The sequence below is a fragment of the Coregonus clupeaformis genome, chromosome 9, assembly GCF_020615455.1.
Source record: "Coregonus clupeaformis isolate EN_2021a chromosome 9, ASM2061545v1, whole genome shotgun sequence".
Classification (NCBI taxonomy): domain Eukaryota; kingdom Metazoa; phylum Chordata; class Actinopteri; order Salmoniformes; family Salmonidae; genus Coregonus; species Coregonus clupeaformis.
The window spans coordinates 8,947,760-8,963,224 of record NC_059200.1 but is presented as its reverse complement, the minus strand read 5'-3'; the positions used below and the strand labels follow the sequence as shown (position 1 = coordinate 8,963,224).

General features: G+C 42.8%; 1 protein-coding gene across 4 annotated transcripts in view; it reads left to right on the top strand.

Moving 5' to 3' along the window:
* The window catches only part of LOC121573690 (ras-related protein Rab-6A), a 32,409-nt gene extending 21,652 nt beyond the window's left edge, over positions 1 to 10,757 (top strand). The window contains exons 3-8 of one of the 4 annotated variants that reach the window (XM_041885858.1): positions 85 to 138; positions 1,259 to 1,364; positions 2,524 to 2,635; positions 3,863 to 3,956; positions 9,939 to 10,005; positions 10,234 to 10,757. In XM_041885858.1, coding sequence (XP_041741792.1) covers positions 85 to 138; positions 1,259 to 1,364; positions 2,524 to 2,635; positions 3,863 to 3,956; positions 9,939 to 10,005; positions 10,234 to 10,298 — 498 coding nt within the window. In that variant the 3' untranslated portion in view covers positions 10,299 to 10,757. Of the gene's footprint in view, positions 1 to 84; positions 139 to 966; positions 1,073 to 1,258; positions 1,365 to 2,523; positions 2,636 to 3,274; positions 3,369 to 3,862; positions 3,957 to 9,938; positions 10,010 to 10,233 lie in introns of those variants that run through there. The other 3 variants (XM_041885857.1, XM_041885856.1, XM_041885859.2) reach the window with 3 other exon arrangements.
* Positions 10,758 to 15,465: the final 4,708 nt, after the last annotated feature.

Genomic DNA, 15,465 nt, shown 5'->3' with positions numbered 1-15,465 from the left:
GTACTAAAGCCTTTCCTTATCAATCTACCATCATAATTGTTAGGAGAACATTGTCTCATTCTCTTCATTCTTTTACATTTCCAGGCCACAATAGGAATAGATTTTTTGTCAAAAACCATGTACCTCGAAGACAGAACAGTAAGTTTTACTTTCTCTTTTTTAAATTCCATGAAGTGCTAATATGCTGATTTGTCATAATATACTGATTATGAGTGGAATTTGTTCATATTTAAGTGAGTCTGTGTTAGTCATGACTGTGGCATTATGTTATCATTTTACTGAGTAATGTTACATTTCATTATGGTGATTTTGAAAATGTCTCCCTTCAATCCAGTCTCATTGAAATTAAAAGATGTACCCATTCACTGGCACGCACGCACCCCCCCCCACCCAATCACACAGGTCTCTGAGTCCGTACTGTATCCTTGCCACTGGTGGTTTCTGGGACTTTGGGGATCCTGGGTATCCTGTGACCTGATTCTGTCTGCTCTAACGGTGTCTTTTCCTGGCCCAAGTTCACACACTAGAACCTTAAAGAAGCCGGAGAGTCGTCCGGGCCTGGGATTGGAGCCTACCTTGTATCTTCCTTCCTGCTAGCTTTCTCTCCTCCAGACAAACTCATGCTTTTCTTCCCTTTTTCCCATCTGCTCATATTCTCTTCATTCTCATGTTGAAATTAAACATCAAGCTTGAACGAGTGAAGAATGTTTCAGCTTGAACGAGGGAAGAAGGTTTCAGAAATGAGGCCTAGTACCCATGATTCCCCTGGCCCTCACCACTCCTCCTATGGTCACACACTCCCTGCATGCAGCCCTCGCTTTCTCGCTTTCTCTCATAAGTTGATTCAGTTTTATTTCTTTACTCTTTATGGTTTCTTACCTCATGTTTTTTTGCGCTCGTTTTCTCTCATTTTCTTTTCATCCTTTCTTTTTCCTTTTCCTTTATTTCTCCTCCCATCCGCCACAGATCAGGTTGCAGCTGTGGGATACGGCTGGGCAGGAGCGTTTCCGTAGCCTCATCCCCAGTTACATCAGAGACTCCGCCGCCGCTGTTGTAGTATACGACATCACAAGTAGGTACTCCCCTCCGCGCCCCGCCCACTCGACGTGCGTGCGTGACCCTCCCCACCCCTCCTCAACCCTCGTCCAGTTCTCCCCTCTCTTACCACCACCTCTTCCTCTCCTCCCCTCTTGCCCCTCTCCTCCATCTCTCCCCTTCTCCTTCTCTCCCTGTGTGCTGGTGCTAACATGCTGCTCAGGTGAGACTGCAGCTTTGGGACACAGCCGGCCAGGAGCGCTTCCGGAGTCTGATTCCTAGCTACATACGAGACTCCACCGTGGCCGTGGTAGTCTATGACATCACAAGTGAGTGCGGCCCCTATTGATGGAAAAGTGATGGAAGGATGCCGACCAAAACAGAAAGATGTCCTCATTTTTCACCGCTGGCTCAAGTCCCTCTTATTTTTTTCTGTTTTCCCATCCTCCTTTTCATCCTTCCAGATATCTTTTCTCCCTTTTTGTCCCCTTTTCTTGTTTGTTGATGTTTTCCTCCCACTCTTTTTTTGTATGCGAGTCCAATTGGACACATTCTTAATTTTTTTAAGTTAACTTTTTGCATAATTGTTGTCTGTGAAAGCTTCTCTGTTTCTGTAATAAATAGAAAAAGATTAGACTAATCTGTTTATTGATACTAGGAGCGCAAAGCATTCGGTAGGATATTACATGCAACCCAATTAGGCTACAATATCAGTCGGTTAAATCTATAATACTAAAGAACTATTGAATTAATCAATAGTCTAGTGGTTTCCTAGATTTGTGGTCATGAATACATGAATGGCAGATTTATCATCTTGTTTTCCCCCAACAGAGCAACCTCATCTCTTTTCAAGCTTTCCTTTTTATCTTGAGTTCTCTGTGCCTATCGTTCTTAATGTCTGTTTTTTTCCATTATGGCCACCTATGACTTCCTAGTTCTGTTGTCACACATGTACAAAAGAATGGAATCTCTTATTGGTTTCATTCAAAATAATTGATATTGGCAGCTTTGATGTTGCTTCAGAGGCCTATTTTGCCACAATATGAAATAACATATTGCGGGAATTGCAGGCTTTCAATGTAATGTTCAGAGATGTCACCTTTTTCACGTCTCCCCTACCATGTGTGTCTGTGAGGACCGTTAGGGGGGAGATGCTGTGTAAGGAGACATGGAGCTGCAGCAGGGCTATTTAACTGGAGGAGGAAGTCTGTCTCTTCAGAAAAACAGACACCACATCTAGCTTGACAGACGAGAGGATAGACAGGAAGGTAGAATACAAGGATATGGCTAAATAATAAGAGTAGCCTAGATGGATAAATAGAAAGGAAATGGGAGCTGGATTTACTTAGTTTAATGATACCTTATTTGTTGTCACTGTCTCTATATTTGCACTGTCTTTCTGTCCTTCTGCTCATTACCATAATTCAGTACTTGTCACAACATGGAGATTAACATTGAACTCCCCATCCCTCTCTCCTCTTGCATCAGACGTCAACTCTTTCCAGCAAACCACAAAATGGATTGATGATGTCAGAACGGAGAGAGGAAGTGATGTCATCATCATGCTGGTGGGAAACAAGACTGACCTTGCAGACAAAAGGTGTGACATAATAACGGAAGGGTGATGTCAGTGTAGAGTGTCAGTAAGCCTGTGGAGCTCTTCAGTCCTCCTCAGACCAGGTCCTGGAGGGCTCTCTCCATTAGAGCATACTAATGATTTGACTGATTGTTACTGTAGAGTGATTAAGACTGGCGCCACAGTGAGTTCCTGACTGAGACCTTTAGGCCCTCCTGTGTTTAGCGAGAGAAACACTGCCGTTTAGGGACAGCAGAGCAGGGACTTATAAGCCTTGTCCCTTGGTACAGGCTCTCTAGAGACAGATCTGGCTGGGGTTGAATAGTCCACAAACAGAGACAGCCTTTAGAGCTCAGCATGGGCTAGAATTATTTTAAGTATTCAGAGATTCAACAGATCATTGCATGTCTCTTGAGTCATGTCTTATCCATTTGTGTGTTCAAACAATTGTGATAACGAAACCGCCCTTTTTATTTTAACACATGGTTTGCCACTATAACCCTCTGCTTTTATGCCTTAAAACAACTTCTTTGTACTATACCAATTTTTTTTGTGATTGATTGATGCTGTCTACAGCATGTCAAATTATTGACATGCTGTAGATTCTCTATGAACTGACCGTAAGCTACTGTTCTGCATGTTTAACCCTCTTATCTACCACAGGCAAGTTGCTATTGAAGAGGGTGAGAGGAAGGCCAAAGAGCTAAATGTAATGTTTATTGAGACTAGTGCTAAAGCAGGATACAACGTCAAGCAGGTGAGTGTGTGTGTGTGGCTGAGTCGTGCTCTCCGTCCATGCTGCTACTGCCTCCGCTCACTCTTGAAAAGGGCACTCATCACAGTCAGAGGTTTAGGGTCAAATGCTACAATAATGATGGATGGGAAGGTCTAGTTAAGCCCAAACCTTATATGGAATATGTAAGGTCATTAGAATTTGTGAAACCGCTTGCACAGGCACATTCTATAATACCCATTGATTGACCGTTTTTTAGATTTAAGAGCCTTTCATTTGAATCCTATGTGGTGTATTGAACCTGGAGCTAAGTTGGTGCTCTGAGGTGTTTTAGAGAGAGTCTGGCTGTGTGGGCACTTTTAGACGGAGCAGAGGTTGCAGCAGCGATAGCAGGAGGAAACACGGCATGTTCATCATTCACTTCATGATCTTCACTTTTCTTTTGTTTTTTCTCGTTCATGTGTTTTTGTACGTATGTGTGGGTACCTGTGTGTGTCTGTTGTTGTGGGACATTGCAGACAGATAACCACAGAGGAAGGGGAACAGAGAGCCAAAGAGCTGAATGTTTTGTTTATTGAAACAAGTGCAAAGACAGGCTACAATGTCAAACAGGTAGAGCGCAGCATGGGTGTGTGTGTGAAGTGTGCAGTGCTCATGCTCTCTTAACGCTGGCTTGCTTTACACTAAATGGGATCCTTGGATTAGTCTCAGAACTCTTGCCCATCCATCCCATGTTGACCATAATAACTAAAGACCAGAATGTTCCCCCAGGCACACTGGGACAGACCATCCACTTTGGCCTTAGGTCTGGTAGATGGGATATACAGTGGGGAGAACAAGTATTTGATACACTGCTGATTTTGCAGGTTTACCTACTTACAAAGCATGTAGAGGTCTGTAATTTTTATCATAGGTACACTTCAACTGTGAGAGACGGAATCTAAAACAAAAATCCAGAAAATCACATTGTATGATTTTTAAGTAATTAATTTGCATTTTATTGCATGACATAAGTATTTGATCACCTACCAACCAGTAAGAATTCCGGCTCTCACAGACCTGTTCGTTTTTCTTTAAGAAGCCCTCCTGTTCTCCACTCATTACCTGTATTAACTGCACCTGTTTGAACTCGTTACCTGTATAAAAGACACCTGTCCACACACTCAATCAAACAGACTCCAACCTCTCCACAATGGCCAAGACCAGAGAGCTGTGTAAGGACATCAGGGATAAAATTGTAGACCTGCACAAGGCTGGGATGGGCTACAGGACAATAGGCAAGCAGCTTGGTGAGAAGGCAACAACTGTTGGCGCAATTATTAGAAAATGGAAGAAGTTCAAGATGACGGTCAATCACCCTCGGTCTGGGGCTCCATGCAAGATCTCACCTCGTGTGGCATCAATGATCATGAGGAAGGTGAGGGATCAGCCCAGAACTACACGGCAGGACCTGGTCAATGACCTGAAGAGAGCTGGGACCACAGTCTCAAAGAAAACCATTAGTAACACACTACGCCGTCATGGATTAAAATCCTGCAGCGCACGCAAGGTCCCCCTGCTCAAGCCAGCGCATGTTCAGGCCCGTCTGAAGTTTGCCAATGACCATCTGGATGATCCAGAGGAGGAATGGGAGAAGGTCATGTGGTCTGATGAGACAAAAATAGAGCTTTTTGGTCTACACTCCACTCGCCGTGTTTGGAGGAAGAAGAAGGATGAGTACAACACCAAGAACACCATCCCAACCGTGAAGAATGGAGGTGGAAACATCATTCTTTGGGGATGCTTTTCTGCAAAGAGGACAGGACGACTGCACCGTATTGAGGGGAGGATGGATGGGGCCATGTATCGCGAGATCTTGGCCAACAACCTCCTTCCCTCAGTAAGAGCATTGAAGATGGGTCGAGGCTGGGTCTTCCAGCATGACAACAACCCGAAACACACAGCCAGGGCAACTAAGGAGTGGCTCCATAAGAAGCATCTCGAGGTCCTGGAGTGGCCTAGCCAGTCTCCAGGCCTGAACCCAATAGAAAATCTTTGGAGGGAGCTGAAAGTCCGTATTGCCCAGCGACAGCCCCGAAACCTGAAGGATCTGGAGAAGGTCTGTATGGAGGAGTGGGCCAAAATCCCTGCTGCAGTGTGTGTGCAAACCTGGTCAAGACCTACAGGAAATGTATGATCTCTGTAATTGCAAACAAAGTTTTCTGTACCAAATATTAAGTTCTGCTTTTCTGATGTATCAAATACTTATGTCTTGCAATAAAATGCAAATTAATTGCTTAAAAATCATACAATGTGATTTTCTGGATTTCTGGAAATTACAGACCTCTACATGCTTTGTAAGTGGGAAAACCTGCAAAAATCGGCAGTGTATCAAATACTTGTTCTCTCCACTGTACATGTTTAAAAAATAAAATAAATCCTCACCCCAGGTTTGATTTGAAGTGATTTCTCCGACCAGTATCAAAGGATTATATTTAAATAATTAGATCTGCATGATCTTAAACTCCTTTCCAGCAGGTATGGGATGGTATTTAACCCTGAGGAGGAAATGTATATGTTTACTGCTGTCCACCTTAAACCAATTGACATGTATTTAATTCAATGCCTCTAATGACCAGGGTTGTGACGGTCATGGAATTTTGGATGACTAATTGTTCAGCCAAATGACAGCCGTCATCGTAATAACCGCTTGGAATAGCAAAACAATTCACATTTTCTCCTCTACTCCACTCCTGACTGCATGTGCTGCTGCTGCAGGCTAGGTTGAAGATAACAAAGGTTAGGACAAGTCTAACAGAACAGATAGATAGCAATAAAAACTGTAACATAGAGGCTCAGAATAAATTAGAGGAAAAACTAAAAGAAATGGAGAAACTTATTCAAGAAAGATCAAGTGTAATATATTATCAAAATAAAGCAAACTGGATGGAATATGGGGAAAAATGCATCAAATTATTTTTTTATAATAATAATATGCCATTTAGCAGACGCTTTTATCCAAAGCGACTTACAGTTATGTGTGCATACATTTTTACGTATGGGTGGTCCCAGGGATCGAACCCACTACCCTGGCGTTACAAGCGCCATGCTCTACCAATTGAGCTACAGAGGACAATTTTTAAAAACATTTTTTATCTTCAACATAGGAATGCTACCAAAAAGAATTTATTGAAACTGGTTACAAATGACGGAGTCACCCATGATTCACCAAATTATATTTTGAAGGAGGAAACAAAGTACTTTAAGCATATGTTTTCGTTTCAGTCGCCTCCATCTCCTCTAACTGAAGCAAATTGTAGAGATGTTTTTTCTATTGATAATGTAAAATTAACAGCCATACAGAAAGACTCATGTGAAGGTGAAATTACAGAGGAGGAACTTCTGGATGCAATTAAATACTTTAATTCTGGGAAAACTCCAGGGTTGGATGGCATACCAGTCGAGGTATACTAAACCTTTTTTGATATACTCAGAGGACCTTTATTAGCATATTTTAACCACTCCTATGTAAATGGTAGATTATCAGACACTCAAGAAGGTCTGATTTCATTATTACTGAAACAGGATAGAAGTGGAAAATATGAAGATCCAGTCCGTTAAAAAAATTGGATGCCCCTTACACTTCAGTGTTGTGATGCAAAAATTCGAGCAAAATGTATGGCGCATAGAATTAAAAAGGTATTGTCGGACATTATTCATTCTAATCAGACAGTTTTTTTTACATGGGCGATACATTGGAGATAATATAAGGCAAGTACCGGAAACAATAGAACACTATGAAAAATCTGGGAAACCAGGCCTACTATTCATAGCAGACTTTGAAAAGGCACTTGATAAAGTACGACTGGGGTTTATATATAAATGCCTGGAGCATTTCAATTTTGGACAATCTCTTATAAATTGGGTTAAAATCATGTATAGCAACCCTAGGTGTAAAATAGTAAATAATGGCTATTTCTCAGAAAGTTTTAAACTGTCGGAGTGAAACAAGGTTGTCCACTATCGGCATATCTATTTATTATTGCCATCGAGATGTTAGCTATTAAAATCAGATCCAACAATAATATCAAGGGATTAGAAATCCAGGGCTTAAAAACAAAGGTGTCATTGTACGCTGTTAATTCATGTTTTCTTTTAAATCCACAACTTGAATCCCTCCACAGCCTCATAGAGGATCTAGAACATTTTCTAACCTCTCTGGATTACAACCAAATAATGGTAAATGTACTATATTACGTATTGGATCACAAAAAAATAAAAATGCAACACATATTGTGGTTAAACTCAAATATACAGTGGGGGAAAAAGTATTTAGTCAGCCACCAATTTGCAAGTTCTCCCACTTAAAAAGATGAGAGAGGCCTGTAATTTTCATCATAGGTACACGTCAACTATGACAGACATATTGAGATTTTCTTTCCCAGAAAATCACATTGTAGGATTTTTAATGAATTTATTTGCAAATGATGGTGGAAAGTAAGTATTTGGTCACCTACAAACAAGCAAGATTTCTGGCTCTCACAGACCTGTAACTTCTTCTTTAAGAGGCTCCTCTGTCCTCCACTCGTTACCTGTATTAATGGCACCTGTTTGAACTTGTTATCAGTATAAAAGACACCTGTCCACAACCTCAAACAGTCACACTCCAAACTCCACTATGGCCAAGACCAAAGAGCTGTCAAAGGACACCAGAAACAAAATTGTAGACCTGCACCAGGCTGGGAAGACTGAATCTGCAATAGGTAAGCAGCTTGGTTTGAAGAAATCAACTGTGGGAGCCATTATTAGGAAATGGAAGACATACAAGACCACTGATAATCTCCCTCGATCTGGGGCTCCACGCAAGATCTCACCCCGTGGGGTCAAAATGATCACAAGAACGGTGAGCAAAAATCCCAGAACCACACGGTGGGACCTAGTGAATGACCTGCAGAGAGCTGGGACCAAAGTAACAAAGCCTACCATCAGTAACACACTACGCCGCCAGGGACTCAAATCCTGCAGTGCCAGACGTGTCCCCCTGCTTAAGCCAGTACATGTCCAGGCCCGTCTGAAGTTTGCTAGAGTGCATTTGGATGATCCAGAAGAGGATTGGGAGAATGTCATATGGTCAGATGAAACCAAAATATAACTTTTTGGTAAAAACTCAACTCGTCGTGTTTGGAGGACAAAGAATGCTGAGTTGCATCCAAAGAACACCATACCTACTGTGAAGCATGGGGGTGGAAACATCCATGCTTCGGGGCTGTTTTTCTGGACGACTGATCCGTGTAAAGGAAAGAATGAATGGGGCCATGTATCGTGAGATTTTGAGTGAAAACCTCCTTCCATCAGCAAGGGCATTGAAGATGAAACGTGGCTGGGTCTTTCAGCATGACAATGATCCCAAACACACCGCCCGGGCAACGAAGGAGTGGCTTCGTAAGAAGCATTTCAAGGTCCTGGAGTGGCCTAGCCAGTCTCCAGATCTCAACCCCATAGAAAATCTTTGGAGGGAGTTGAAAGTCCGTGTTGCCCAGCGACAGCCCCAAAACATCACTGCTCTAGAGGAGAGCTGCATGGAGGAATGGACCAAAATACCAGCAACAGTGTGTGAAAACCTTGTGAAGGCTTACAGAAAACGTTTGACCTGTGTCATTGCCAACAAAGGGTATATAACAAAGTATTGAGAAACTTTTGTTATTGACCAAATACTTATTTTCCACCATAATTTGCAAATAAATTAATTAAAAATCCTACAAGGTGATTTTCTGGAATTCTTTTTCTCAATTTGTCTGTCATAGTTGACGTGTACCTATGATGAAAATTACAGGCCTCTCTCATCTTTTTAAGTGGGAGAACTTGCACAATTGGTGGCTGACTAAATACTTTTTTCCCCCACTGTATGTATATGTGTATGTGTGTATGTATACATATATATAAACATATACATATATACATACCCATATGTATATGTGTGTGTATGTGTATGTATATATATATGTGTATATATATGTATATATGTGTATGTGTATATATATGTATGTATGCAAGGAAAACAAACACATGGGGGATTGGAAGTGATGCAGACAATTACATTGATGGAAGTTACAATCTATCTGAAATATTAAAGCTGATCTACCCCCTAAAAAATACAAAGGTTAGGACAAGTTATTATTCCATGTGGCAAATAAACTAGCATAGCTTGTCCCATTGTGGGATATTAGAATCCTTTTGTCTTTTTTCATCTTCAACCTAGGCTGCAGGGAGGGGTGTGATGCCTAGGCAACCTAAGACTTTACAACACCTTGCTTGTTTCAGCAAGGAGCAACGTTGTAGAGTCCATGTTACAGCAGAAACCGACTCAACCGTGCAAATGCCCGGCCGTCCCGTCTTCAGCCAGCTGTTCATTCGACAAATAAATATATTTCTTAGTTATTTTATTTTCATGACAGTCTTCATTCATAACCGTCAGTTCCATGGTAATTGTGCCAGCCCTACCAATGACAATGTGCTAAGAAGACTGAGAGCACACAAAGCTGCAGGCCTGATGTCAAGGCAGGAAGGTTGGAGTGTTCTGACTCTGACAGACAAGGTCTGTTCTCTCTCCTGCAGCTGTTCCGACGTGTGGCTGCTGCCCTCCCTGGCATGGAGAGCACACAGGACAAGAGCAGAGAAGACAGTATCCTTACTCTACACAGAAACACGTGTGTGACTGACTATGCATGTTTTTCAGTGGCAATAGTAGATTGTACTCAGTGGCAATACAGATTGTATTCAAACATTTACAGACAACTATTGGCTAGCTTGTAAACTTATTGAAACATATTGAGAAGATGCAAAGTGTTTGAAAATACTTCGTGTTCCTGTCTGAGCTCTTTGAGTTGGTCCTTAATCCCTCCTCCCCCAGTGATTGACATAAAGCTGGAGAAGCCCCCAGAACAGCCCATCAGCGAAGGAGGCTGCTCCTGCTAACTCAAGACTCTCTTTATCACTCTGTTTCTCTCTCTCCTGCGCTTTGTTGTTCTTGATCCTTCTCACCCTGGCTTATTCAATCCCCCCTATGTCTCTCTATACTGTACCTTTTCTCTCTGCTTCACTGCTCTCCCGCTCTGTCTGAACCCCTTGAATCCTGACTCCTTCTCCCCAGCCTGAAAGAGAAGAACACTACCTGTCCATCATCCTTGTCGTTGTGGTAACCCGCTCTCTCACTGAGATGACCTTAAGCTTAACAAGCACAGTATGGATGTGAATGCTATTTTATTTCAGTTGAACTTTCACTCTACTTGGGCAATAGTTGTTGTTTTTTCAAAGACTGTATCCTGTTTTTCTGTAATACGGAAATGTTTGGTTGCACAATTTTACATTTACGTTTTAGTCATTTAGCAGACGCTCTTATCCAGAGCGACTTACAGTTAGTGAGTGCATACATTTTCATACTGGCCCCCTGTGGGAAACGAACCCACAACCCTGGCGTTGCAAGTGCCATGCTCTACCAACTGAGCTACAGGGGACTAATCTATGATGGCAGCCTGTGAGGGACCTAGACCCATAGATACTGAGTGGAATGTTTCTGCCATAAGTGGGTCCTGAATAGATTATTACAGCTCAGCAGCCCCCAATCAATATCACTCACTGGGTGACAGGTGAAAGTTGAGCATAACAACCTCCCTTTCTAATGCCAGTCCCAGCACAGATCAGCCATACTGTGTCACTCCACAGAAACATGGCATGACGACACAATGTAGGGAAACCACAAGAACTAGTCTCACCACAATAACATGACACAATACAACACAAGGGCAGTCTCACTAGCACTACACGACCGTCCTTAATTTGTCCCCTTGTCCTCACAAATGAATAAATGCTATCTTCACCTTGGCTGCCATTTTCTATTATCTCTTGGTTAGGTCTTTACTTTTTTCTAAAGAGTCCAATGATCATAGATGAAAATATATTGCTTTGGAGAACAGTAGTGTTTCTGAAAAGATTTTTGTATGTTGAAAAAAGTATCAAATTCAACACAAACCCAACTTCATAATATATGGTGACATGCCTTTTAAAAGTGTTAATTGTAGAGGGCTTCCATGGTTTTGAGTTTTCCTAGCTTTGTTAGGTTTGGTTTAATGTTATAGTATCGACACTTTAGAGTTTTTTTGTTTTCTTTGCTTGTTTTTGTTTGGTTTTGATCTTTTGTTAATGAGAATTATAATAATGACTTGTAATATTTATTTCTAATAGATCGTTTCTTCATTTTTATTACTGTTAATACTATTGTTGTTGGGATGATCCCTAAACGGCTAATAGAGTATTTTGTCAACCACCTGATTTTTGAACATGTCCCCCAGCTCTTCTGGTGACATCACTACCCCTCTACTCCACCCCAAAATGCTGATTTAACTGAAGAAAAAAACAGTGCAATGTTTTTGTGTGTATTTTTCTGGAGGAAAGTCCACTTTCTTTTTGTAGTGTCTTAGTTCGTAACCTTTTTTCTTTGGAATGGTTTTAACTGGATGTTAGAGATAAACTGTCACTGCTATGCGCCGCCACGTCGCTGTGCACTGAAGCTCATAATTTGCACTGCTAGAATTCATCAGTGTCTTATCAACATCCCTAAGAAAGGTCTGCATTTACTAACTGAAATGTCATTTTTTTGATAGTTGAATAATAAATTGATAAATGCTAGACAAGACAATCTGGAAAGAGGGACTAGTCTGGTTATTTCCTTTGAACTTGGTGTTTTGTCAGTGTGGAAAATATTTTAATTGAATGTTTTTTAAGTCTGTAAATCATTTCCCCACAACATATTTGGGTCATATGGGGCAATGTTTAAGCAGTCTATGACACATGGCCAAAACTAGCTGTCGTCCTTAGAGGGAGTGTTTTCTGGTGCTGTAAATTCAGACAAGGTGAAGGACAAAGTATTGGCCTTCTGTCAGGTATGATTAAATCAAATTTGATTTGCCACATGCGCCGAATACAACAGGTGTAGACATTACAGTGAAATGCTTACTTACAAGCCCTTAACCAACAATGCAAAGTAAAACAAAAAAAGTGTTAAGCAAAAAAAATAAAAGCAAATAACTAAAGAGCAGCAGTAAAATATCAGTAGGGAGGCTATATACAGGGGGGTACCGGTGCAGAGTCAATGTGCAGGGGCACCGGCTAGTCGAGGTAATTGCGGTAATATGTACATGTGGGTAGAGTTAAAGTGACTATGCATAAATAATCAACAGAGTAGCAGGAGAGTAAAAAAGGGGGACGGGGTGGGGGTGGGGGGACAGTGCAAATTGTCCGGGTAGCCATGATTAGCTGTTCAGGAGTCTTATGGCTTGGGGGTAGAAGCTGTTGAGAAGCCTTTTGGACCTAGACTTGGCGCTCCGGTACCGCTTGCCGTGCGGTAGCAGAGAGAACAGTCTATGACTAGGGTGGCTGGAGTCTTTGACAATTTTGAGGGCCTTCCTCTGACACCGCCTGGCCGAGCAGTTGCCATACCAGGCGGTGATGCACCCAGTCAGGATGCTCTCGATGGTGCAGCTGTAGAACTTTTTGAGGATCTGAGGACCCATGCCAAATGTTTTCAGTCTCCTGAGGGGGAATAGGCTTTGTCGTGCCCTCTTCACGACTGTCTTGGTGTGTTTGGACCATGATAATTCATTGGTGATGTGGACACCAAGGAACTTGAAGCTCTCAACCTGTTCCACTACAGCCCTGTCGATGAGAATGGGGGCGTGCTCAGTCCTCTTTTTTTCCCCTATAGTCCACAATCATCTCCTTTGTCTTGATCACGTTGAGGGAGAGGTTGTTATCCTGGCACCACACGGCCAGGTCTCTGACCTCCTCCCTATAGGCTGTCTCATCGTTGTCGGTGATCAGGCCTACCACTGTTGTGTCGTCGGCAAACTTAATGATGGTGTTGGAGTCGTGCCTGGCCATGCAGTCATGGGTGAACAGGGAGTACAGGAGGGAACTGAGCACGCACCCCTGAGGGGCCCCCGTGTTGAGGATCAGCGTGGCAGATGTGTTGTTACCTACCCTTACCACCTTGGGGCGGCCCGTCAGGAAGTCCAGGATCCAGTTGCAGAGGGAGGTGTTTAGTCCCAGGATCCTTAGCTTAGTGATGAGCTTTGAGGGCGCTATGGTGTTGAACGCTGAGCTGTAGTCAATGAATAGCATTCTCACGTAGGTGTTCCTCATGTCCAGGTGGGAAAGGGCAGTGTGGAGTGCAATAGAGATTGCATCATCTGTGGATCTGTTGGGGCGGTATGCAAATTGGAGTGGGTCTAGGGTTTCTGGGATAATGGTGTTGATGTGAGCCATGACCAGCCTATCAAAGCACTTCATGGCTACAGACGTGAGTGCTACAGGTCGGTAGTCATTTAGGCAGGTTATCTTAGTCTCCTTGGGCACAGGGACTATGGTGGTCTGCTTGAAACATGTTGGTATTACAGACTCAGTCAGGGACATGTTGAAAATGTCAGTGAAGACACTTGCCCGTTGGTCAGCACATGCTCGGCGTACACGTCTTGGTAATCCGTCTGGCCCTGCGGCCTTGTGAATGTTGACCTGCTTAAAAGTCTTACTCACATCGGCTACGGAGAGCGTGATCACATAGTCATCCGGAACAGCTGGTGCTCTCATGCATACTTCATTGTTGCTTGCCTCGAAGCGAGCATAGAAGTAATTTAGCTCATCTGGTAGGCTTGTGTCACCGGGCAGCTCGCAGCTGTGCTTCCCTTTGTAGTCTGTAATAGTTTTCAAGCCCTGCCACATCCGACGAGTGTCAGAGCCGGTGTAGTACGATTCAATCTTAGTCCTGTATTGACTCTTTGCCTGTTTGATGGTTCGTCGGAGGGCTAAGCGGGATTTCTTATAAACATCCGGGTTAGAGTCCCGCTCCTTGAAAGCGGCAGCTCTAGCCTTTAGCTCAGTGCGGATGTTGCCTGTAATCCATGGCTTCTGGTTGGGGTATGTACGTACGGTCACTGTGGGGACGACGTCATCGATGCACTTATTGATGAAGCCAGTGACTGATGTTGCGTACTCCTCAATGCTTTCTGAAGAATCCCAGAACATATTCCAGTCTGTGCTAGCAAAACAGTCCTGTAGCTTAGCATCTGCGTCATCTGACCACTTTGTTATTAACCGAGTCACTGGTGCTTCCCGCTTAGTTTTTGCTTATAAGCAGGAATCAGGAGGATAGAGTTATGGTCAGATTTGCCAAATGGAGGGCGAGGGAGAGCTTTGTATGCGTCTCTGTGTGTGGAGTAAAGGTGGTCTAGAGTTTTTTTTTTTTTCTTCTTCTGGTTGCACATTTAACATGCTGGTAGAAATTGGGTAGAACGGATTGATGTTTCCCTGCATTAAAGTCCCCGGCCACTAGGAGCGCTGCCTCTGGATGAGCGTTTTCCTATTTACTTATGGCCTTATACAGCTCATTGAGTGCAGTCTTGTGCCAGCATTGGTTTGTGGTGGTATATAGACAACTACGAAAAATATAGAAGAAAAATCTCTTGGTAAATAGTGTGGTCTACAGCTTATCATGAGATACTATACCTCAGGTGAGCAAAACCTTGAGACTTCCTTAGTATTAGATTTTTTGCACCAGCTGTTGTTTACAAATATACACAGACCGCCACCCCTTGTCTTAACGAAGTCAGCCGTTCTATCCTGACGATGTAGCGTATATCCCGCCAGCTGTATGTTATCAATGTCATCGTTCAGCCACGACTCGGTGAAAGATAAGATATTACAGTTTTTAATGTCCCGTTAGAAGGATAACCGTAATCTTAGGTCGTCTACCTTATTTTCAAATGATTGAACATTGGCTAATAGGATTGATGGAAGAGGCAATTTACTCGCTCGCCGTCGGATCCTTACAAGGCACCCCAACAAGGGATTAGATGTCAGGGCAGGCTCCATCCTGTTTCAAGGGGAAGTTACTGGGTAATGTCAGAATGTATACTCTAATCTTGCCTGTCTCCACTCACCATCAACACTGCATCCACTTTCTGACAACCTCAATGTCCAGTAAGCTACAAGACCACCATTTGTCTGCTCTCATATCAGTTGGTGATTACAGCCTCCCAGCTATCACAGTTTATTTTACTTGGCATTTTCTTATTGGGTTTGGTTTAACTCA